The sequence below is a fragment of the Lissotriton helveticus genome, chromosome 3_2 (assembly GCF_964261635.1).
Source record: "Lissotriton helveticus chromosome 3_2, aLisHel1.1, whole genome shotgun sequence".
Lineage (NCBI taxonomy): Eukaryota > Metazoa > Chordata > Amphibia > Caudata > Salamandridae > Lissotriton > Lissotriton helveticus.
This window is the reverse complement of record NC_136062.1, coordinates 173,369,340-173,394,356: the sequence shown is the minus strand read 5'-3', so window position 1 is coordinate 173,394,356 and position 25,017 is coordinate 173,369,340. Positions and strand designations below refer to the sequence as shown.

The window sequence follows — 25,017 nt, the reverse complement described above, 5'->3', positions numbered from 1 at the left end:
ATACTTTTGTCATAAGTAAGACTGTTAGCGCTCTAGTTGTTCTTTAGAACACTCTGGGACATTCTGTCATTGGGCTATAGTTGGGCTACATCTGGCTGATATTTGGGCTACATTTGTTTTTTTTGTCTCTGGTGGCCATCTTTGGGCTACATTGGGCTACATTTGGGCTCTAACATATATATAGCCCAATGTAACCCAATATATATTTTTTCAAAGTTAATTTTCGTAAAAACCACTGGAGCACATATCTTGAGATATAGCAAAGGCACATCGGGCTACCAGTCCCTACAATTTTGCCAAGTTTGGTGGAAAACCATTCAGCCGTTCGGGCTAAAAGTGAGTCCAACCGCCCTATGGAAATTAACATGGGGAAAACACATTTTGGGACCTCCCTTTTATATCAGCCCCCGCTTGACGAATCCCCCCCCAAACTTATAGGGAAGGAGCGTAGCGCCGCGAGGCAAAGTTAAGGAAAATTTCAGGAAGATTCCTCAACCGGCGCCAAAGTTATTCCCAATAGAATGTTGCAATTTCCCTATGGAAAACAATCCTAACTATATATACCTACTGGCTATCGCCAGTAGGTAATATATATATATACAATGAAATGACTTTAAAAACCGGATGTTGGTTGTGCTCAGAGCCAGGCTTACCTTTGAGGAAGTTCCATGTTGGAACGAAACATGTCAGGATTATGCCACAAGCCGCTGTTTTTTCACCATTAAAGGAGCAGAAATCAAGTTTTCAGGTGTGACCATTGGTTTTTTTCCTCAGGGACTTAAACATTGTTTGAATAAGTATCGGCGCGGTTCTGCCGAAGGTTCCACACCACCACAAGAGCGCCTCATGTCTCCCGCCTAGAACCTTGCTGTGTGACTCGGTGCAACCGAATATAGGGGGATTGGTGCCGCCGAGGACTGGACCTCGGTATTGGTTTGTGAGTCAGTTCCAAACGTGAACTGACCCGTGAAAACGTTCTGCCTAATGTGGAAAGCGCCAGCCTTTTGAATCAAGGATCCGAGCCAAGTGTCTGTAAATTCCAAATCAACAGGGGAAAAATAACACCACGGACGGACACACGAACGAAACGGAAAACAAACTGAAAAACAATTGGATGGGGAAACAAAAGGACTGCGACATATACACAGTGCTAATTGCGCTGTAAAAATCAGCAGCACAACGCTCTACCCACTGGAGGGTTTCAATTATAAACTGTTTCCTTTTGCATCACAGTTTCGAACAGAGGTCTCAAAACGTAAAGACATCATGGATAGAACAGTGGAGAGACAAGAAGCAACAAGGAAAACCATGTAAAAGAAATCGAACTGTGACACAAAATAAACGGAAAAAAGCGCAACCACAAATCCCACAAGCCATTGCAAAAACGGAAATGACTCCATGAAAGAATGCCATTGGGGCAAATGAAATGACTTTAAAAACCGGATGTTGGTTGTGCTCAGAGCCAGGCTTACCTTTGAGGAAGTTCCATGTTGGAACGAAACATGTCAGGATTATGCCACAAGCCGCTGTTTTTTCACCATTAAAGGAGCAGAAATCAAGTTTTCAGGTGTGACCATTGGTTTTTTTCCTCAGGGACTTAAACATTGTTTGAATAAGTATCGGCGCGGTTCTGCCGAAGGTTCCACACCACCACAAGAGCGCCTCATGTCTCCCGCCTAGAACCTTGCTGTGTGACTCGGTGCAACCGAATATAGGGGGATTGGTGCCGCCGAGGACTGGACCTCGGTATTGGTTTGTGAGTCAGTTCCAAACGTGAACTGACCCGTGAAAACGTTCTGCCTAATGTGGAAAGCGCCAGCCTTTTGAATCAAGGATCCGAGCCAAGTGTCTGTAAATTCCAAATCAACAGGGGAAAAATAACACCACGGACGGACACACGAACGAAACGGAAAACAAACTGAAAAACAATCGGATGGGGAAACAAAAGGACTGCGACATATACACAGTGCTAATTGCGCTGTAAAAATCAGCAGCACAACGCTCTACCCACTGGAGGGTTTCAATTATAAACTGTTTCCTTTTGCATCACAGTTTCGAACAGAGGTCTCAAAACGTAAAGACATCATGGATAGAACAGTGGAGAGACAAGAAGCAACAAGGAAAACCATGTAAAAGAAATCGAACTGTGACAAAAAATAAACGGAAAAAAGCGCAACCACAAATCCCACAAGCCATTGCAAAAACGGAAATGACTCCATGAAAGAATGCCATTGGGGCAAATGAAATGACTTTAAAAACCGGATGTTGGTTGTGCTCAGAGCCAGGCTTACCTTTGAGGAAGTTCCATGTTGGAACGAAACATGTCAGGATTATGCCACAAGCCGCTGTTTTTTCACCATTAAAGGAGCAGAAATCAAGTTTTCAGGTGTGACCATTGGTTTTTTTCCTCAGGGACTTAAACATTGTTTGAATAAGTATCGGCGCGGGTCTGCCGAAGGTTCCACACCACCACAAGAGCGCCTCATGTCTCCCGCCTAGAACCTTGCTGTGTGACTCGGTGCAACCGAATATAGGGGGATTGGTGCCGCCGAGGACTGGACCTCGGTATTGGTTTGTGAGTCAGTTCCAAACGTGAACTGACCCGTGAAAACGTTCTGCCTAATGTGGAAAGCGCCAGCCTTTTGAATCAAGGATCCGAGCCAAGTGTCTGTAAATTCCAAATCAACAGGGGAAAAATAACACCACGGACGGACACACGAACGAAACGGAAAACAAACTGAAAAACAATCGGATGGGGAAACAAAAGGACTGCGACATATACACAGTGCTAATTGCGCTGTAAAAATCAGCAGCACAACGCTCTACCCACTGGAGGGTTTCAATTATAAACTGTTTCCTTTTGCATCACAGTTTCGAACAGAGGTCTCAAAACGTAAAGACATCATGGATAGAACAGTGGAGAGACAAGAAGAAACAAGGAAAACCATGTAAAAGAAATCGAACTGTGACACAAAATAAACGGAAAAAAGCGCAACCACAAATCCCACAAGCCATTGCAAAAACGGAAATGACTCCATGAAAGAATGCCATTGGGGCAAATGAAATGACTTTAAAAACCGGATGTTGGTTGTGCTCAGAGCCAGGCTTACCTTTGAGGAAGTTCCATGTTGGAACGAAACATGTCAGGATTATGCCACAAGCCGCTGTTTTTTCACCATTAAAGGAGCAGAAATCAAGTTTTCAGGTGTGACCATTGGTTTTTTTCCTCAGGGACTTAAACATTGTTTGAATAAGTATCGGCGCGGTTCTGCCGAAGGTTCCACACCACCACAAGAGCGCCTCATGTCTCCCGCCTAGAACCTTGCTGTGTGACTCGGTGCAACCGAATATAGGGGGATTGGTGCCGCCGAGGACTGGACCTCGGTATTGGTTTGTGAGTCAGTTCCAAACGTGAACTGACCCGTGAAAACGTTCTGCCTAATGTGGAAAGCGCCAGCCTTTTGAATCAAGGATCCGAGCCAAGTGTCTGTAAATTCCAAATCAACAGGGGAAAAATAACACCACGGACGGACACACGAACGAAACGGAAAACAAACTGAAAAACAATCGGATGGGGAAACAAAAGGACTGCGACATATACACAGTGCTAATTGCGCTGTAAAAATCAGCAGCACAACGCTCTACCCACTGGAGGGTTTCAATTATAAACTGTTTCCTTTTGCATCACAGTTTCGAACAGAGGTCTCAAAACGTAAAGACATCATGGATAGAACAGTGGAGAGACAAGAAGCAACAAGGAAAACCATGTAAAAGAAATCGAACTGTGACACAAAATAAACGGAAAAAAGCGCAACCACAAATCCCACAAGCCATTGCAAAAACGGAAATGACTCCATGAAAGAATGCCATTGGGGCAAATGAAATGACTTTAAAAACCGGATGTTGGTTGTGCTCAGAGCCAGGCTTACCTTTGAGGAAGTTCCATGTTGGAACGAAACATGTCAGGATTATGCCACAAGCCGCTGTTTTTTCACCATTAAAGGAGCAGAAATCAAGTTTTCAGGTGTGACCATTGGTTTTTTTCCTCAGGGACTTAAACATTGTTTGAATAAGTATCGGCGCGGTTCTGCCGAAGGTTCCACACCACCACAAGAGCGCCTCATGTCTCCCGCCTAGAACCTTGCTGTGTGACTCGGTGCAACCGAATATAGGGGGATTGGTGCCGCCGAGGACTGGACCTCGGTATTGGTTTGTGAGTCAGTTCCAAACGTGAACTGACCCGTGAAAACGTTCTGCCTAATGTGGAAAGCGCCAGCCTTTTGAATCAAGGATCCGAGCCAAGTGTCTGTAAATTCCAAATCAACAGGGGAAAAATAACACCACGGACGGACACACGAACGAAACGGAAAACAAACTGAAAAACAATCGGATGGGGAAACAAAAGGACTGCGACATATACACAGTGCTAATTGCGCTGTAAAAATCAGCAGCACAACGCTCTACCCACTGGAGGGTTTCAATTATAAACTGTTTCCTTTTGCATCACAGTTTCGAACAGAGGTCTCAAAACGTAAAGACATCATGGATAGAACAGTGGAGAGACAAGAAGAAACAAGGAAAACCATGTAAAAGAAATCGAACTGTGACACAAAATAAACGGAAAAAAGCGCAACCACAAATCCCACAAGCCATTGCAAAAACGGAAATGACTCCATGAAAGAATGCCATTGGGGCAAATGAAATGACTTTAAAAACCGGATGTTGGTTGTGCTCAGAGCCAGGCTTACCTTTGAGGAAGTTCCATGTTGGAACGAAACATGTCAGGATTATGCCACAAGCCGCTGTTTTTTCACCATTAAAGGAGCAGAAATCAAGTTTTCAGGTGTGACCATTGGTTTTTTTCCTCAGGGACTTAAACATTGTTTGAATAAGTATCGGCGCGGTTCTGCCGAAGGTTCCACACCACCACAAGAGCGCCTCATGTCTCCCGCCTAGAACCTTGCTGTGTGACTCGGTGCAACCGAATATAGGGGGATTGGTGCCGCCGAGGACTGGACCTCGGTATTGGTTTGTGAGTCAGTTCCAAACGTGAACTGACCCGTGAAAACGTTCTGCCTAATGTGGAAAGCGCCAGCCTTTTGAATCAAGGATCCGAGCCAAGTGTCTGTAAATTCCAAATCAACAGGGGAAAAATAACACCACGGACGGACACACGAACGAAACGGAAAACAAACTGAAAAACAATCGGATGGGGAAACAAAAGGACTGCGACATATACACAGTGCTAATTGCGCTGTAAAAATCAGCAGCACAACGCTCTACCCACTGGAGGGTTTCAATTATAAACTGTTTCCTTTTGCATCACAGTTTCGAACAGAGGTCTCAAAACGTAAAGACATCATGGATAGAACAGTGGAGAGACAAGAAGCAACAAGGAAAACCATGTAAAAGAAATCGAACTGTGACACAAAATAAACGGAAAAAAGCGCAACCACAAATCCCACAAGCCATTGCAAAAACGGAAATGACTCCATGAAAGAATGCCATTGGGGCAAATGAAATGACTTTAAAAACCGGATGTTGGTTGTGCTCAGAGCCAGGCTTACCTTTGAGGAAGTTCCATGTTGGAACGAAACATGTCAGGATTATGCCACAAGCCGCTGTTTTTTCACCATTAAAGGAGCAGAAATCAAGTTTTCAGGTGTGACCATTGGTTTTTTTCCTCAGGGACTTAAACATTGTTTGAATAAGTATCGGCGCGGGTCTGCCGAAGGTTCCACACCACCACAAGAGCGCCTCATGTCTCCCGCCTAGAACCTTGCTGTGTGACTCGGTGCAACCGAATATAGGGGGATTGGTGCCGCCGAGGACTGGACCTCGGTATTGGTTTGTGAGTCAGTTCCAAACGTGAACTGACCCGTGAAAACGTTCTGCCTAATGTGGAAAGCGCCAGCCTTTTGAATCAAGGATCCGAGCCAAGTGTCTGTAAATTCCAAATCAACAGGGGAAAAATAACACCACGGACGGACACACGAACGAAACGGAAAACAAACTGAAAAACAATCGGATGGGGAAACAAAAGGACTGCGACATATACACAGTGCTAATTGCGCTGTAAAAATCAGCAGCACAACGCTCTACCCACTGGAGGGTTTCAATTATAAACTGTTTCCTTTTGCATCACAGTTTCGAACAGAGGTCTCAAAACGTAAAGACATCATGGATAGAACAGTGGAGAGACAAGAAGAAACAAGGAAAACCATGTAAAAGAAATCGAACTGTGACACAAAATAAACGGAAAAAAGCGCAACCACAAATCCCACAAGCCATTGCAAAAACGGAAATGACTCCATGAAAGAATGCCATTGGGGCAAATGAAATGACTTTAAAAACCGGATGTTGGTTGTGCTCAGAGCCAGGCTTACCTTTGAGGAAGTTCCATGTTGGAACGAAACATGTCAGGATTATGCCACAAGCCGCTGTTTTTTCACCATTAAAGGAGCAGAAATCAAGTTTTCAGGTGTGACCATTGGTTTTTTTCCTCAGGGACTTAAACATTGTTTGAATAAGTATCGGCGCGGTTCTGCCGAAGGTTCCACACCACCACAAGAGCGCCTCATGTCTCCCGCCTAGAACCTTGCTGTGTGACTCGGTGCAACCGAATATAGGGGGATTGGTGCCGCCGAGGACTGGACCTCGGTATTGGTTTGTGAGTCAGTTCCAAACGTGAACTGACCCGTGAAAACGTTCTGCCTAATGTGGAAAGCGCCAGCCTTTTGAATCAAGGATCCGAGCCAAGTGTCTGTAAATTCCAAATCAACAGGGGAAAAATAACACCACGGACGGACACACGAACGAAACGGAAAACAAACTGAAAAACAATCGGATGGGGAAACAAAAGGACTGCGACATATACACAGTGCTAATTGCGCTGTAAAAATCAGCAGCACAACGCTCTACCCACTGGAGGGTTTCAATTATAAACTGTTTCCTTTTGCATCACAGTTTCGAACAGAGGTCTCAAAACGTAAAGACATCATGGATAGAACAGTGGAGAGACAAGAAGCAACAAGGAAAACCATGTAAAAGAAATCGAACTGTGACACAAAATAAACGGAAAAAAGCGCAACCACAAATCCCACAAGCCATTGCAAAAACGGAAATGACTCCATGAAAGAATGCCATTGGGGCAAATGAAATGACTTTAAAAACCGGATGTTGGTTGTGCTCAGAGCCAGGCTTACCTTTGAGGAAGTTCCATGTTGGAACGAAACATGTCAGGATTATGCCACAAGCCGCTGTTTTTTCACCATTAAAGGAGCAGAAATCAAGTTTTCAGGTGTGACCATTGGTTTTTTTCCTCAGGGACTTAAACATTGTTTGAATAAGTATCGGCGCGGTTCTGCCGAAGGTTCCACACCACCACAAGAGCGCCTCATGTCTCCCGCCTAGAACCTTGCTGTGTGACTCGGTGCAACCGAATATAGGGGGATTGGTGCCGCCGAGGACTGGACCTCGGTATTGGTTTGTGAGTCAGTTCCAAACGTGAACTGACCCGTGAAAACGTTCTGCCTAATGTGGAAAGCGCCAGCCTTTTGAATCAAGGATCCGAGCCAAGTGTCTGTAAATTCCAAATCAACAGGGGAAAAATAACACCACGGACGGACACACGAACGAAACGGAAAACAAACTGAAAAACAATCGGATGGGGAAACAAAAGGACTGCGACATATACACAGTGCTAATTGCGCTGTAAAAATCAGCAGCACAACGCTCTACCCACTGGAGGGTTTCAATTATAAACTGTTTCCTTTTGCATCACAGTTTCGAACAGAGGTCTCAAAACGTAAAGACATCATGGATAGAACAGTGGAGAGACAAGAAGCAACAAGGAAAACCATGTCAAAGAAATCGAACTGTGACACAAAATAAACGGAAAAAAGCGCAACCACAAATCCCACAAGCCATTGCAAAAACGGAAATGACTCCATGAAAGAATGCCATTGGGGCAAATGAAATGACTTTAAAAACCGGATGTTGGTTGTGCTCAGAGCCAGGCTTACCTTTGAGGAAGTTCCATGTTGGAACGAAACATGTCAGGATTATGCCACAAGCCGCTGTTTTTTCACCATTAAAGGAGCAGAAATCAAGTTTTCAGGTGTGACCATTGGTTTTTTTCCTCAGGGACTTAAACATTGTTTGAATATATATATATATATATATATATACGTTTTTTTCATTGAAAAAACAAAGGGTTATAGGGACGTTATAGTTAGGTTCAGCTTTCACTCGTACAAAACCAATGAAATTAAGCAGTTATAGTTTGCTGAGCGAACTATAACTCGCACCACCCGCATTGCACGGCTTATGACCTCACATATTACATCACTCATGGCAAGGTCAGTGACATCACTGATGACATCTCAAATGACATCACTGATGACATCATCCAGTGACTGTGTTTTTAAAAAGTTTATGATTGTTAAATATCTATGGGTGTGTGAGTGGGTACGTGAGTGTCTGTATTGGTGAGTGATTGGCTGTCTGTGTACCTGTATGGTTGTCTGAGTGTCTGTGTGGGTGAGTGAGGGTGTGTGTGACTGCCTGTATGGATGAGTGAGTGGGTGAGTTAGTGGCTGTATCGATTAGTGAGTGCGTGTGTAAGGGAGTGTATGGGTGAGTGAGTGTGTGCATGGCTGTGTCAGTGAGTAAGTGGACGTGCCAGTGGTATATGAGTGTGGAACTGGGTAGGTGAAAGGCAGTATAGGTGAGTGATGGGGTATATAAGTGATTGTCTGGGTGAGTGTGTGCTTGTGTCAGTGACTGTATAAGTGAGTGTGTGTTTGTATCTGTATGGGTGAGTGGGTGTGTGTATCTGTATGGCTGAGTAAGTGGCTGTGTGAATGACTAAATGGGTGAGTGACTAGGTTTATGAGTAGCTCTCTGGGTGACTGACTCAGTGTGTGAGTGGCTGCGTAGATGTATACGTGGAAATGTCAGTGGCTGTATTAGTGACTGAGTGGGTGTATGAATTGCTGTATGGGTGAGTGAGTGGATGTGTGTGTGGATCTATGAATCACTGTGTGTGTAAGTACTGGTATGGGTAAGTGAATGGGTTTGTGAATGGCTGTGTGGGAGTGGGTGTATGAAATGTTCTATGGGGGTGTGAGTGGGTGCGTCAGTGATCCTGTGGATTAAATAATCAGTGATGTCATTTGAGATGTCATGAGTGATGTCACTGACCATGTCATGAGTGATGTAACATGTGAGGTCATAAACAATGCATTGCAGGGAGCGTGAGTTATAGTTAGCTCAACTAACTATAACTGCTGAATTTAATCGGTTTTGTTAGAGTGAAACCTGAGCCCAACTAGAACGTGCTTGTAACCTTTGTTTTTTTCATTTAATTTCTATTGCATTTCTGAACTATATCTTCCCTAGAACCTTTATTTCTTTCAGTGAATTTCTAAAGTTTTTTAACTGGTTCCGTGCTCAGGACGGCTCCCGGCCGTCAGGAGTCACGGTAGTCATATGCTCATGACTGCCGGGATTCGTCCAAACGTTGCCGCTCCGCCCTCACGCGATTAATTCCCTGCTTGTGCGGGCGAATTAATCAGTGGGTGGAGTTCGGACGCCTCCCGGCCATCATGAGCACATGACTACCGTGACTCATGATGGCCGGGAGCCGCCCTGAGCACCGCGGCACTGTGTCCACCCCCTGCACTCCCAGCACCTTGGAAAAATGAACTCCGCAGCCAAGGAGTTAAATGCTAATTCCTATCTACGACATCTCCGTAACCACTGTTATATTTTTTGTTTTTTAAGTAGTAGTCGCGTTTGCAGAGTGGTGGAGAAAGGGTGCTGGACCTACGACCGGCTATCAGGAATCCCGATGTAGGAATTACTGGAGGTACCAGGAGGGCTACTTGGTCTGCAGTGTGGTGGAGAAAGGGGGCATGGCCTCCAAAGACCACTTAGCTATCCCGCTCTGTGGGACTTACTGCAGGTAACAAGAGGGGAAGTTGGCCCCCTCACATGCTTATTCCGTTCAGGATTGACTGCCCCATTTTTAAACATCCCAGGAAAAACTCCAGTCAACCTGATCCTAAAACAGTCAACCTGATCCTAAAACAGGACGAAATTGGAGAAAAATGCTAACTAACCCTAACCTGTATGTAACAGCAGAATCGGATAAACCTATCCTAACAGGGGACCGATCAATAGACTCAAACATGTTTAATGACTGGATGACATCAGTAGCCAATGCCCTGGATCCTCTCGCCTCACACAATAAAAGACTGTCTAACAAAAACTCTGGCAAATGGTTCACCCCTATACTTAAAGAGCTACAAGACCAGTGCAAAAAAAAAAACGACCGACCATGGAGAAAAAACTATAAACAAGAAGAGCTCACCACCTTTAAAGTAGCCCTTAAAAAATATCACCAACAAATTAGAATAGGAAAGAGAGAATACTACTCCCACCTCATCAACCAAGCAGAGTCCAACCAGCAAATGATCTTTATCATCGTAAAATCCTTCATAGACCCTAAAGTATTAGAACTTGAAATCTTGCTGTACCAATTCCTATGTGACCAGATAGCGGAATATTTTGCCAATAAAATAAAAGATCTAAAAAATAATTTAAGAACACCAATGCCCCGCCCACAGAAACAAGGGCCCTAGAAAATGGAAATGGGCTTAACTGTTTCAAGGAGATTAGCTTGGAACAGTCTCGACAAGCCATTCTAGCATGTAAATCAGGGTCCTCCCTCGATCCTTGCCCTCTAAAAAATCCTACATGCTCTCATTGACATCATAAACCCCATAATCAATAGTATAATTAACTTCTCTCTTAAACAAGCAAAAGTACCGGACAACTGGAAAATAGCTACTACGGTCAAATCCCTGCCCCCCAAAAAATTGCTTGACCCGACGACTCTCTCCAATATCAGACCTATTTCGCTGCTACCAAGCCAGAGTAAAATTACTGAGAAGCTAGTCAATACGCAACTAAACACCTATCTACAAGAAGCTAACATTCTCAAACCCGAGAAATCGGGTTTCAGGCCTGGACATTCAACAGAATCAGTGCTGCTCCATACATCAGAAACCTTAAAATTTGCGTTAGACCAAGGTAAAAATGCAGTACTGATTCCATTGGACCTATCGACTACGTTCGACACGGTCTCTCATGACATCCTGGCAGACGGACTTGGGAAATGTGGACAACAGGAGACAAATAGTTACCTTAGGCAACTTTAAATCAACTGAAAAACAACTGCTCTCTGGAGTCCACCAGGGCTCTGCCTTGAGCCTAACGCTTTTTAATCTTTATATGAGACCATTACTCAATCAGATTGCATCCTTTGATCTCGAGTCCAGCTCATACGCAGATGGCACTCAACTAATTCTCACTATTGACAAAAATTCCACAACAGCTGAAGAAAAATTCCAGAACTGCATTTCAGCAGTCATGGACTGGATGAAAGCAAACCACCTCAAATGCAACAGCCAAAAAACAGAGACTATGCTGCTTGGTAAATCCAACATCTTCATACCCAAACAATGGTGGCTGACCGAAACAGCACCACCCCCTAACACAATAGACTCTGTGAGAAACCTAGGGATCTGATTCGATCATACACTTTCCTTCCACCAGCAAGCGCACTGAGTAGCAGGCATGTGCTTCCACATGATAAAAACCCTAAAAAAGTTTTTTTACTTGCTTCCTCTGACAGCCAGAAAGTCAGTGGCAGTAGCCCTAATTCTGTCTCGCCTGGGTTACTGCAACAACCTGTATGCCGGAGCAAATAAGGTGGTAAGGAAAAGACTACAGACAGTCCAGAACGCGGCAGGCCGGCTGGTATTAAGACAACTCAGTAGGTCCTCGGCCGCCACATCACTCAAAACACTCCACTGGCTGCCCATACATAAAAGGATTATCTTCAAACTCCTAGTAATCATTTTTAAAACCCTCAATGACTCAGGACCCACGTACTTAAAAAACCAGAATCAAACCATAAATTACCATAGCCTTCTGCGATCATCCTCTGAAAATCTCCTGGCACCTCCTGCCTTCCACCTCTCATCTAGAAGAGGAAAGTCGATAGCAGTTCTTGGAACAAATAATGGAATGCCTTGCCCAGCCATCTGAGACTGGCTCAGTCTGAACCTCTGTTCAAGAAACTCCTAAAAACCTGGATCTTTGCGGCCCTAGACTAGTTAGTGCTATCACTTATCTGACCCTCCCACCAGTTGGTCCTTCTAATTCCTCACCAAAGACCCTGCCCAGTCTTTCCCACAGTGCCAAGATGCTCCCCGGAGTGAAGATTGAGCTCTATAAATATCATCATTCATTCAAAAAACATCCTTGGGGCTAACTACCCCTCCTGTTATCGCCAGTAAGTCCCACACAACAGGATTGCTGAGAGGTTGTCGGAGGCCTCGCCCTCTATCTCCAACACTCTACTAGCGAGCCTCCTGGCGCACTACCAGTAGGGGGATGAAGTCCTCTTGGCTCTTGATGGTTCTTGGGAGCCACCTACCCCGCCTGTTACCTCCAGTAAGACCCTCACAGCTGATTGCTGAGTGGTTTTTGGTGGCCACGCCCTCTTTCTCCACCTCTCTGCAAACCCACCTCCTGGAGCACTGCTAGTTGGGGGATGAAGTCCCCTTGGCTCTTGAGGGTCCTTGGGGGCCAACTACCCCTCCTGTTACCTCCAGTAAGACCCACACAGCTGGATTGCTGAGAGGTCATCAGAGGCCACGTCCACTTCCTCCGCTACTGTGCAAACGCACTTCTGGCACACTACTGGTTGGGGGAAGAAGTCCACTTTAGTCCCGAGGCCCTCAGAAGTATACCAGAATGCATCCCCCAACCAGCAGCATCCCAGTATGCATGTTAGGAGAGTGTTGGAGAATGGGGGCAGGGCCTTCGGTGAGTTGCCGGGCTTTTTTTTTTTTTTAGGGAAGGGGTCTGCGTAGCCCCACTTCCCTTGCCAATTATGGCCCACAGCCCTCCTCCTGGCCCTATTTAAGGCCTGGGTGGGTATCCTGGGACATTGCTGCAGCCTGCCCTGAGGAGTGGTGGTCTCCAGGGCCATCTAGGGCTCCTTTGTTACTATTGGCCCCGAGGAGGTGGTGATCCCCAGGGCTGCGGGTGGGCCGCGCACCCCCCTCCACTAAATGTAAAAATAAAAGTCCCAGAAAGGTGAAGGCCCTCAGGGCTGCAGGGGAGTTTGCGCCACCCACATTTTTTCCAATTAAAGCCCCGGGGAGGAGGCGGCCCCCAGGGCAGCAGGGGGTCCATGCGGCCCCCTGGCATATTTTACAATAAAGCCCCAGGGAGGTGGTGGTCCAGGGACTTTTTTTGGGGCTATGCGGGGTACCAGTGGGAACCCCCCCTCCCAGGAGGCCTAGGGGGTCAGTGTGTTTCTACCCTGCCCCTTTTCTTTTACATTTTTTGTGGGACTCAGTTAAACCGAGTCTCAAGATGGCTGCCAACACTTCCTGGTTGAAGTGTTGCCAGCCAATTCAATTTTAGTAGGGTTTCAGAAGGATTTTGGACTACCAGATATCTATATTTTTTAAAACTAAATGTCTTTGAAACTGCTGAACGGATTTAAACCAAATTACAAAAAGCACACTTTCCTGGCCAACATTTAGCTTAGCTTTCTGCCAAATTTGGTGTAATTCTGTTATGCGGTTCAGGCTGTAGTCTTGTTCAAAAAATGAAAAATCCCCATACATAATAATGGGGAAAACGTGTTTGGGACCACTTTTTTCTAGGCCTCCACTTGACGGACCACCCTGAAACTTTCAATATAGAAGCTGAACCAAAAAGGGGACTTTTTTTTAAACTTTTGTAAAGATTCGTCAAGCGGCGCAGGGATGTGGAATTCCTATAGCCGAACACCCGGGACATATTGTCTGGGGTCAAAGGCAACACATTTTTATGTGTATTTTATCCTTGGGACAAGTAGGCCCAACCCACTACAGATCAAACCATTTGGCTGTCAGTTTACAGTACCACAATGTGGATCGGGTAAAGGCATTGCCTGCAGTTACGGTAATATTTGTGTCTATGTCTTAATGCTGTTCAAATTTTGTACTTATGGTTCATTAAAGCAAAGCTTTTATTATTAGGGTGAGAGCTTCAAGTAAACGTTGTAAGCTCAGACTGCACCACTACTGACAGTGATTCCATTATAAAAATGTGTACACACGTTTTCAATGTTTAGCAATCTGAGGCTATGTATAAGGCTCACAGAATACTTTCTGATTAGATGCAAATATATGCAGAAGCTTGAAACCAAGATTGATGATTCTTTGCTTTCAAAATAAAATGTTCACAAAAAAAATGCAAAAACATTTAGCTAAACTGTAAAATGCCAGGTACCATTTCTTTGCAGCATGATTTAGTAACATGTGTTGATGTATGCTAGTATTTCCCAGAAATATTCATAATGGACAATCAGTGTAACCAGTTTGAATAAGGTAAAGGAAAACATAAAAATAAACAAGCAATGGTAAAGCCAATAGGTCTGAAATTGTTGGGCAGCCTCTTGGTTTTGTCAATGCGTGGCGTCCAGATCGTTGTTGGCCAATCTTAAATCTGGCTCGCCACTTGACCCCTGCCCTGCCAAATTTCTGGCCGGGATGGCGGCAGTGGTGAATCCACTGGTCAACCCCATCCTCAATGCCTCCTTGAGGGAGGGGAGGGTCCCTAGCTCTTGGAAAAGAGCGATGGTGATCCCCCTCCTAAAAAAAACCGGGTCTCGACATCGAGGCCCTGGCCAACTATAGGCCAATTTCGCTTCTTCCGGCTCTAGCGAAGCTTACGGAAAAACACGTCCACGGTGTCTTGTCGAGCTTTTTGGAAGCTAACAATCTGCTCCATATATCCCAATCCGGTTTCCGCCCTAATTTCAGCACGGAAACGGCTTTGCTGGAGGTTACTGAGATCATCAGGGAGACCTTGGATGTCGGCGGCAGGGCCATGTTGGTCATGTTAGACCTATCGGCGGCCTTCGACACCGTCCCCCATAAAACGCTTTTAGCTAGGCTATATGACATCGGCCTCAGGGGGACGGTGCTCAGGTGGTTTACTTCTTTTCTTGAAGGCCGCCGCCAGACGGTCTGGGTTTCCCAGAGTTCTGCCGAGATGCCGCCACTAGGAGTCGGGGTTCCACAGGGTTCTGTGTTGAGCCCCACGCTGTTTAACATATTTATGTCCCCTTTGGCGGCCTTGGTGGAGGCATATGGGGCCCAGATCGTCTCTTATGCCGACGATACGCAACTCCTCTTCACATGCGGGAAAGACCAAGAGTTTGATGGAGAGAGAATTCGGGACTGCCTTGTATTGGTCTTCGACTGGTTCCAGCGGAGCAGTCTGAGGGCCAACTCAGGCAAGTCTGAGGTTCTATTCTTCGGTTGCGTCGCCGATCCGGAGTGGCAGCAATGGTGGCCGTCCGACATGAGCCCTCCGGCACAGTCCTCCTCGGTGGCTAAAAATCTGGGTGTCAAGCTAGACAACCAGCTGTCGCTGCGAACTCACATCCTTGGTCTGGCTGGCACCTGCTACGGAATCTTGAAAATGCTCCGTAAATTCCTGCCTCTGTTGTCTGAGGAGCACAGGAGGATTACTGTGCAGGCTCTTGTCGGCTCAAGGCTAGACTATGCTAATGCCCTCTTTCTCGGCCTCCCTGACTACCTGGTTCAGCGCCTACAGGTGGTGCAGAACTCTGCCGCCCGGGCTATTTTTGGCCTGCGCAGACGAGCTCGAGCTTCCGGGCTGCTACAGGCACTACACTGGCTGCCCATCCGGAAGCGGATCCAGTTTAAATCCCTGACTTTGATGCATAAAGCCCTGTTTGGATCAGGGGCTGGATATCTGCGGCGGAGACTGGCCTTCTATCGACCGGTCCGCTCCCTGCGTTCGGAATCCCTCTATAAAGCGGTGGTACCGCGGGTGAGGAAGGCCCGTGTGGGAGGGCGTTCTTTTAGCTGCAGAGCTCCCCAGCTGTGGAATTCGCTCCCTCTTTCGCTTCGTAGCACTGCCAGTCTGCTCCAGTTCAGGAAAAGCCTGAAGACCTGGCTTTTTAATTTGTAGTTTGTTTTATTACTGCTTATTCTTTTTATTGCTCTCCTTCTTTGTTTTTTTCTTATTTTTGCTGTGTTGTGTTATTTTTACTCTGAGCTCCAGGTGGAAAGCGCCGGGACACTCATATCGAGTAGCCGTGCGCTATATAAAAGGCACATAACATAACATAACATAACTTGTTCTGGCATGGTTTTTGTAAAACCTTATTGGTGTGGGAGCTGCTGAGCCCTAACTATTATAACAAACATTGGAAAAAGCAGAAATTGTTTTGGTCTTAAAATGAAAACATTGCCACAGTACATCCTGGCACTGAACAAAACTACTCTGTCAGTAAGATGCCACTCACAGTGAAGCTAGCCGATACACAGACAGAGAGAGAGAGATAGAGACATAATTTTAATAAACACAAAAGGTAGTGGTTAACACCGGACCTAATTAGGGGCCCAATTATTAAATAAAATCTCAAAAGTGCACCCATATCCTTGCATTATGTGCAGATATACGGCTTTCATGAATTCACAAGCCTTTACAGAAGTAGCCCAAGAAATAGTACTCCTAGAAAATATTTTTGAACTGCATTTTACCATGAGCAAATGTGCAGGTCTAGATTTGCCCATGCCAAAATATGAGTGTTTGCAAGTTCACTTTCCCTCCAACCACTTTTTCCCCAACTATGGAAGGAGTTTTATGTCTGCCATTGTCAGCAGTAAATTTCCAACCTTTCTCAGTAGGGAAAAAGAACAGAGAAAGATTGGAGAAAACACTTAAAACATACAGGTTAGTAGGTTTGCACAGACTTAAAATAGCATTCCAACCCTGGAACTTTTACTTACCATTACATTCAGCCCAAGTATGTAGATCTGCGGAAACGTGGCAACATAAGGGAATTGCTAGTACTCAAACCATACTACGAAAGGAGCCCTGACATATTCAGAGAGGCTATTTCGGAGCTCTTATATAATGAGATTACTGCCATAATTTGTCCTCGCATTACATTTCACAAAAGGGACAAGTTAATTTTGTTACAGGAGAGTAGATTTATGAAGCAACCTGCCCTATGGACAAGAAGATATTTTATTAAATTCACTCTCCTGAGCGGCGCTAAAGTTATTGTCAAAACAAACAATGCTTTTCCTGTGAAAACTTTGGTCCTAACTAAAACTACCTACTCGCGACTGCCAGTAGGTAATATACATATATATTGTTTATTTCTAATTTGGTCACATAATTAACTCTCTAGCAGTTAAAAAATCATTCATGTTATTTATGATGTAACATGATTGTTCAGGGAGTTGACAGTTCTTCCCTAACACTTGTGGAGATCTGCAGGTCGAGAATTTGAATCCTGCAATACAGACTCAGCGTCCAAAAAAGTACCATTTACTTGTGTAATAGTAACACCAGCTACTTAAAGCACCCAGAATTGTGGCATAATGCACCATATAACAATAAAGGTAAAATGCTGCCGGTGCTCATAAATAAGGATACGCCTATCATTTTAATCAGTAATATCGTCAGCAACTCTGTTTTGAAAATAGTTATTTCACCCTCTTTAGCAATGCTGTGTGTTGAAATTACATTTATTGTGATGGGTGAGCCCACAAGCACCTCTTAAAGTGGGCTGTGATAAAGTTGTGATCAATGCTACTGGCCCGATGTGTTTTAACATGTGTTCTCTCCCATAACATTTGCAAGACCCCGCTTACATCCCCAACTCCCATAAAGAAATAGGTAAGACAAATCAGTCATGACCAATGTTACTGTTTTAATATACTTAAAATACTCAATTTCTCATAAAATGTCTTAGAATATTTTTCTAGAGACAGTGCAACCCCCAACTCCCTTAAAATGATCTTTGTCTTTTTAGTTCTAGCCAATGTTACATGTCTAGCGTGCATGAAAAATGTACAATTTCTCTGATTGTGAAAAATCATTGAAGAAGATCACCTCCATCACTTCCTCCTATAAGGTAATATAATTTATTTTACATCAGTCCTGACCAATTTTACAGGCCTAACATACTTTCAAATGCTCCAGTTAACACAAAACTTCCAAAAGCTCATTGAGGAGTGATCGTCAAATCCAAATGTAAAGTGTTGTTTATGGCTTCTAAAAGCTACATTATAAAGTAGTGTTTACAATGCTACAATGTTCAAAAATCGACACCTTGGTAACAAACCCCAGTACTTCGGTAACCCACTAGGGTTATTTGCAATAGAGTGACTGTATCATCCTCATTTTTGTTTAGAAAAGTCGAAAGGTATGCAGTAAGGAGTAGAGTTGGGAAAACCACTGAAAGCTCGAGATAGGTGCCTGGATTTGCTCAGCTTGAGGTCCTATTCGGACGTCGATCGCAAACCGAGCCAAGCTTTCATGTGGCTTCTACCTGCCGCACAGGCCAAGAATGAAGGAAAACACATTAACATTTGATGTAAAACAGAAGCTGGAAAGAGATATATATTTAGTTGCTGAACAGCACATTGGGAAACCCAGAGCTTTTTCCCCAGCTTGCCTGCTTGACCTAACTGTAATTCAAGGCAAATATTTTATTTCACTGTGCTTTCTTTTCCCTTATTACTTTTGACAGCACTTTGAAATACAGGAGTTCGGGTGCATGCTATAGGCACCTCTCTTGCGTGTGATTTAAATTAAATAGAATATAATTTTGATCCATGTAAGAGTCTAGATCACATATAGTGTTCACACCAACAGACTTTCCTCTTAATTCACTGATGGCATTGTTGTCATTGTGGGGTGTGGAGAGCATGAATATTTTAAGTCAATGTTTAAAAACGGTCCCTTTTAATAAACGTCCCTCAATGCAGTGATATAATCTGATGTAGTAAACTGAAATACTTATCCGTTTCAAAATACACTTTTTCGGATTTTGAAGAGTCTTCTTTATCATAATTTTAAATTGTGTTTGTTGAAGTTTACTTGCCAAACATTTTCAAGACTTGGTCCTGCTTGGGCTCTTAGAACTCACCCAGACCCTTAATTTGGCTCTGCAATTTTATGTTGTTGCAGTTTTTATATAGCGCAAACTCGACCTGCAGATATTTGAGTGCTTTACATGAGCATGTTACATAAGGGTGCATCTCTAGTAATGGACCTGACTCAACCAAGACTTGCCCAGTGCCGCACGTCAGGTTGAAATGAGCTGACACTAGAATGATCAGGGCACAGCACCAGTCATTGAGCCGTCAGAGGGGTGGAGTATATCCTGCGGCCTAGTGCTATACTGGTTGTTAAAGGCTCTGTACCGGAATTTTAAAAAAAGGAGAGGATCTTTTACAAGAGGTATAGACCAAGGGAGTAGGGCTATAAGGTTGTTAATATATTCCATCCACTAAGAGTATAATGTTCTACATTTAGATAGGGAGAAACATGAAGGAAAACATTGCAATGCTCAAGGTCTGCCCTTATACCAGCCATTATAAGCGTGGCCATTATAAGCGCGGAGCTACTTGCTTTAATGGCCTGTAGCACAATCAGGCTATGCGTGTAGGCTGGTCTGACAGATCAGGGTGTACGGTCGATTTTTTGGCTGTTTTATTGGTCTGCTGTAAGATCTGCCAAGACTGTTTTTTTTACTGTTGATTTCCCTGATATTAAAACAAACATTGTCTGCAGCAAACTCAGATCCATTTAGTCTTCCATACTTTGCTAAACTTTTTACAGCAAGTTGAAAACTGTCCCAATTTATAAGCATTGGTCACTTTTTCTTTCCCCTTTCGACCTTGCTTGTCAGTGTCATCTCAGAGAGCTGAATTTATATCCGTGGCTGTCCCACGCGTCTCACGGAGATCAGAGTCGCTAAATATATGCCCCCAGACTAGTTCAAGCCCCTCCCACAGATAATGAGCCATTGTCTGATTTGATCGCGACCCCATAACATAAAGTTAAGTTTTCGCGGTTATCTATATTGTTGGCCTCTTGTGTTTTGAAAGGAATGCGGTGTCCAAGTACGTACGTCACAAAGAATAGTTCTCTATTTTTGTGCTTGTACCCAACATGGAGAAATTAAATATCCGTGGACAAGCTGGAAAAAGTAGGAGTTATTCAGTGGTGCCTCTAACTTACTAGTTATCTCGGCCAACTGCACGCATTACGTCACAACATGAGCCAACGGGCAAGGCCGCACCGGGGTCGACTTCTCCCCCTGCGCCAACCAGAGGCAAAAAAAATAATAAACGGCAAGTGCGCGTGCCTACCTCTGTCAGGCGGGATTAATGCAAAAACTAGAGAACATTGGGAGGAGTGCCTAGGCGCAAGTAATTTTGTATAAATAGTCAGACAGGTAATTTATTCTTCACCCGAGTTCAGCTAGCACTACAGAACGTCACCACGTCTATTTAACCTTTGCAGCCCCAGTACTCTTTCCGGGGCAAGATTCGCTCAGCAAAATCCTAGCATGTTCCTTCCGGTTCTGTATTAACACCCGCGGTGCGTTCCTGGCGTTCGTATAGTCACCGCCATCTCAGTTGAGCTCATGTTCAGCTGCGGTAAGGCATGGTTTTCCCAAAGTGTGGACCGGGAGCTTTGCGAGTTTTGGGGTGAGTGCGATGTAGCCTACTACTTTCGACAACATGCGTGCATCTTGATTTAATATAAAAGTATCAAATTGCAAATGAACCGCCTAGTCATATTGTTGGTGTTAGATCAACTCTAGCCTTTAATAGTTTATAACCATAATACATTGTGAGCCTTGCGTTACTATTTTATTGTGGTCATATGAGAGATAGGGGCGTTACTAGATCAGAACTTTTGGGCGAAGTGTTATCCACAAAATTGAGGTGGGGCTAACACTTAAAGCAATTTGGAGTAGCGTGATGCAATCCTCAGCCAGTTACTCAAATGGGCGTAATATTGTGTGTGTTAAACATATTGGACGAAACGATTAGAATTAGACTAAGCATGTTTTGTGTTGGATACTTTTATAGATTACAGACGATGATCTTTGAGAAGAGAATTCAGTATGTAAATTACAATGCAGCGACAGCATGTTTTAGGATACAAAGCAATTTAGAACCAGTTTTCATAGGTATTTGTAAAGTAGACACACAGTACTTTTGAAAGTGTCACTTTATTTTAAGTAAATACGACACACCGACGGAGCGCTCCGGTCACCAGCTCAATATCATGGACAGCTGCAACTGTCTAAACAAAAAATAGAGGGAGAAGGAGGTTAAACCCAACCAGGTCGGCCTCCAGTCAGTATTTGCAATATAGGAACCCTATGTGAAGGGTCCGGAGACCTGGTGGGTGTTGTGTGGTTACTGCTTACTAAGTCAGTGTATACCAAAAATGTAAGAAAGAAAAATTTCTTTCTAGAGTCCCCTCACTCACCGGGGTTGCCCCACGGTGACGTGCTTCATCATTGGGGCCATCCCAGTTCTCTACGAAAAGGGGCGTGCTGCGACAAGGCGACTACGCTGGAGCACTGGTTTTGTGAGATGACTATGTGTGGTGCTAGTGTGGTGATGGTGGAGTGGGTGTGAAATTAAAAATACCGTGCTAGTGGGCCTCAACAATTTATTTTGCTCCTAGTGTGGTATAAAAATTAAAAAGGGGTAACACTGTGTTCTAACTTTTACTGAGTTAGATCAGTGTTAAGGTCGACATGTTTCAAGCTCCCCCAAGCTTTTCCTCAGGACCATACAGGGTCCAGCCCTGTATTGCCACTCCTGTTTTCAATTGAAAAAGTATAATAATAAATACTAATTATTTATATTAATAATAAACGCTGTTGATAAAAAAACATGCGTGTAGTTGTACATACGGTTGGTATTGTACTCGTAATGATAAACGAGTGTTTGTTAACACCCCATGGTCTTAGGCAAGGGCAGGAACGCCTCGTGGAAACATTGTTCCTATCGGCAGACCCGCTCGGTAATACCTGATGCTTCCTCACCCGACACGCAGTATGCGGTAAAAATGTAAGAAAGAAAAATTTCTTTCTAGAGTCCCCTCACTCACCGGGGTTGCCCCACGGTGACATGCTTCATCATTGGGGCCATCCCAGTTCTCTACGAAAAGGGGCGTGCTGCGACAAGGCGACTACGCTGGAGCACTGGTTTTGTGAGATGACTATGTGTGGTGCTAGTGTGGTGATGGTGGAGTGGGTGTGAAATTAAAAATACCGTGCTAGTGGGCCTCAACAATTTATTTTGCTCCTAGTGTGGTATAAAAATTAAAAAGGGGTAACACTGTGTTCTAACTTTTACTGAGTTAGATCAGTGTTAAGGTCGACATGTTTCAAGCTCCCCCAAGCTTTTCCTCAGGACCATACAGGGTCCAGCCCTGTATTGCCACTCCTGTTTTCAATTGAAAAAGTATAATAATAAATACTAATTATTTATATTAATAATAAACGCTGTTGATAAAAAAACATGCGTGTAGTTGTACATACGGTTGGTATTGTACTCGTAATGATAAACGAGTGTTTGTTAACACCCCATGGTCTTAGGCAAGGGCAGGAACGCCTCGTGGAAACATTGTTCCTATCGGCAGACCCGCTCGGTAATACCTGATGCTTCCTCGCATACTGCGGTCGGGTGAGGAAGCATCAGGTATTACCGAGCGGGTCTGCCGATAGGAACAATGTTTCCACGAGGCGTTCCTGCCCTTGCCTAAGACCATGGGGTGTTAACAAACACTCGTTTATCATTACGAGTACAATACCAACCGTATGTACAACTACACGCATGTTTTTTTATCAACAGCGTTTATTATTAATATAAATAATTAGTATTTATTATTATACTTTTTCAATTGAAAACAGGAGTGGCAATACAGGGCTGGACCCTGTATGGTCCTGAGGAAAAGCTTGGGGGAGCTTGAAACATGTCGACCTTAACACTGATCTAACTCAGTAAAAGTTAGAACACAGTGTTACCCCTTTTTAATTTTTATACCACACTAGGAGCAAAATAAATTGTTGAGGCCCACTAGCACGGTATTTTTAATTTCACACCCACTCCACCATCACCACACTAGCACCACACATAGTCATCTCACAAAACCAGTGCTCCAGCGTAGTCGCCTTGTCGCAGCACGCCCCTTTTCGTAGAGAACTGGGATGGCCCCAATGATGAAGCATGTCACCGTGGGGCAACCCCGGTGAGTGAGGGGACTCTAGAAAGAAATTTTTCTTTCTTACATTTTTGGTATACACTGACTTAGTAAGCAGTAACCACACAACACCCACCAGGTCTCCGGACCCTTCACACAGCTGCAACTGTCCTCATTAAGTTAACTCGCTGTCAGATGACAACACAACACGCCATCTGACGTAATGTATGCAAATAGGGTCGTGCTGCAGGGACGGGAACATGCAGGGGACAATATCAAGAGGCAAGGGTACCTACGTCACAAGTATGTAAATGCGGGTCGCGCGGCAGGGACGGGGACAAGGAAGGAACAAATGCGAGGGGGAAAAAGTGCCAACGTAACACATCTCCTTCCGTAGGAAAAGAAGGAAGAAAAAAATAAAAACACATGTGACAGTTGTAACCAGCGGTTCTAGTACTACAAGAGTCTGTTAATAAAGCGGCCATGTTGTCACGGATAGATGGTTACATTCCACGTTGTAATTATCTGCGTTTAGTTCAAACCTAGACGTATAGTTCTCACCTATTCCCAATTCTCCAGTGGTGTTGCTGTAAACGTGGTTGGATTGTTCCGTGTGGGCCAATACCCAGTTCTGTCCTTTCCCCAACTTGGATGAAAGAACTTCACAAAAGGATACAGTTGAGTCTACTGATAACCTGAACTGTGCTCACCCGCAATTTCCTGTATGCAACATGTCACTCCCTAAGTGTACCACAAGGAGTGGGCAGTGTGGTATTTGGGTACCTTCTTATACTTTCCCTCTAATTTCTCAAGTGCCACCAGCCGCAACCATCCGTTTAACTATTGTGCTCTAGTCCACAACTACTCGTACCACTTCTCCATCCTGGTGAGTGACAACAGCCTTAGGATCCTTTTTCTTGGGAACTTTCCTGGACCATATTGGACTGCGTCTAAACATGCTGATACAACCGGTTTTCTTCTTATCGTCATCATCAGTGTTATGTCTAACGTCAGTTCTCTTGCTGCACACTGTACCAGAGTCACTTGTAAATCCATCAGTACATGCCTCATCAAAGACCAGCTTTTCATCCGATTCCGTCAAATGAGTTCCACTAGAGAATGTGGCTGAGTCTCCTGTGTCTCTGAACTCATATTCTCTCCAGGCTTCTGTCAGCATACTGTTCTTTCCTAACTGAACTTTGGGGTGCAGACATAGTATGTTTTCGTGTGCCTCCACACTTTCCTTCTCAGATACTTCGCTATATAACCAATCCAAGTACTCTCCTTGCTTGTTACACTTTGACTCAATCAGACTCTGACCATCTACTCCTCCCAGGTCAATGTCATCAGCATATTTCTTCCTTGTCATAGGTTTGGATTCGACTAGTGCCGTAGCGTGCCTCGCTTTCTGATCTTTGGGGCCGGTAGACTTACAAAGCTTCCTCTACTCTCGTGGATTGTGTAACCACACATGTTCCCTTATAGACAAGCTCCCTTTTTTCCATAACATCATCCTCACTGATCTTTTCACCGAAACTTTTACTTATATTTGTCTTCAACATCCTTAACCCAGAATGTATTTTGATTTCTTTTGAATTTGTCAATAGCTACTTCTTTTATCCACTCATTTCTCCAAACAGCCCTTGTCCATCCTACCTTGATTATAGATGGTGGTGTTCTCACCCTCAACATCTCCAACTTGGTATTTTGACTACTGTTTATTGCTAGCCTACTCCTTGGTTCTGAACTTTTGGAATTTTGCGTTATTCTTAATTTCATTTGTTCATCCCATCCCAGTACAGAGAACTCTACTTCTGAAATATAAACTTTACTCCATGTACTTCTCTTCATGTAACTCAATTCCATCTCTCTACAACC

The 25,017-nt window shown here is 44.3% G+C and overlaps 2 protein-coding genes across 11 annotated transcripts in view; one reads left to right on the top strand and one right to left on the bottom strand.

Moving 5' to 3' along the window:
• Positions 1-20,415, bottom strand: part of LOC144826538 (uncharacterized) — a 1,868,758-nt gene extending 1,848,343 nt beyond the window's left edge. For 7 of the 9 annotated variants that reach the window (XR_013609839.1, XR_013609844.1, XR_013609840.1 and 4 more), the window contains exon 1: positions 20,280-20,415. The gene's annotated coding sequence lies outside the window, so the exon portion shown is untranslated. The other 2 variants (XR_013609843.1, XM_078684974.1) reach the window with 1 other exon arrangement.
• Positions 20,416-20,420: 5 nt separating this feature from the next.
• The window catches only part of TERB2 (telomere repeat binding bouquet formation protein 2), a 446,275-nt gene continuing 441,678 nt past the window's right edge, over positions 20,421-25,017 (top strand). For both annotated transcript variants that reach the window (XM_078684969.1, XM_078684968.1), the window contains exon 1: positions 20,421-20,621. In XM_078684969.1, coding sequence (XP_078541095.1) covers positions 20,558-20,621 — 64 coding nt within the window. In that variant the 5' untranslated portion in view covers positions 20,421-20,557. The remainder of the gene's footprint in view (positions 20,622-25,017) is intronic.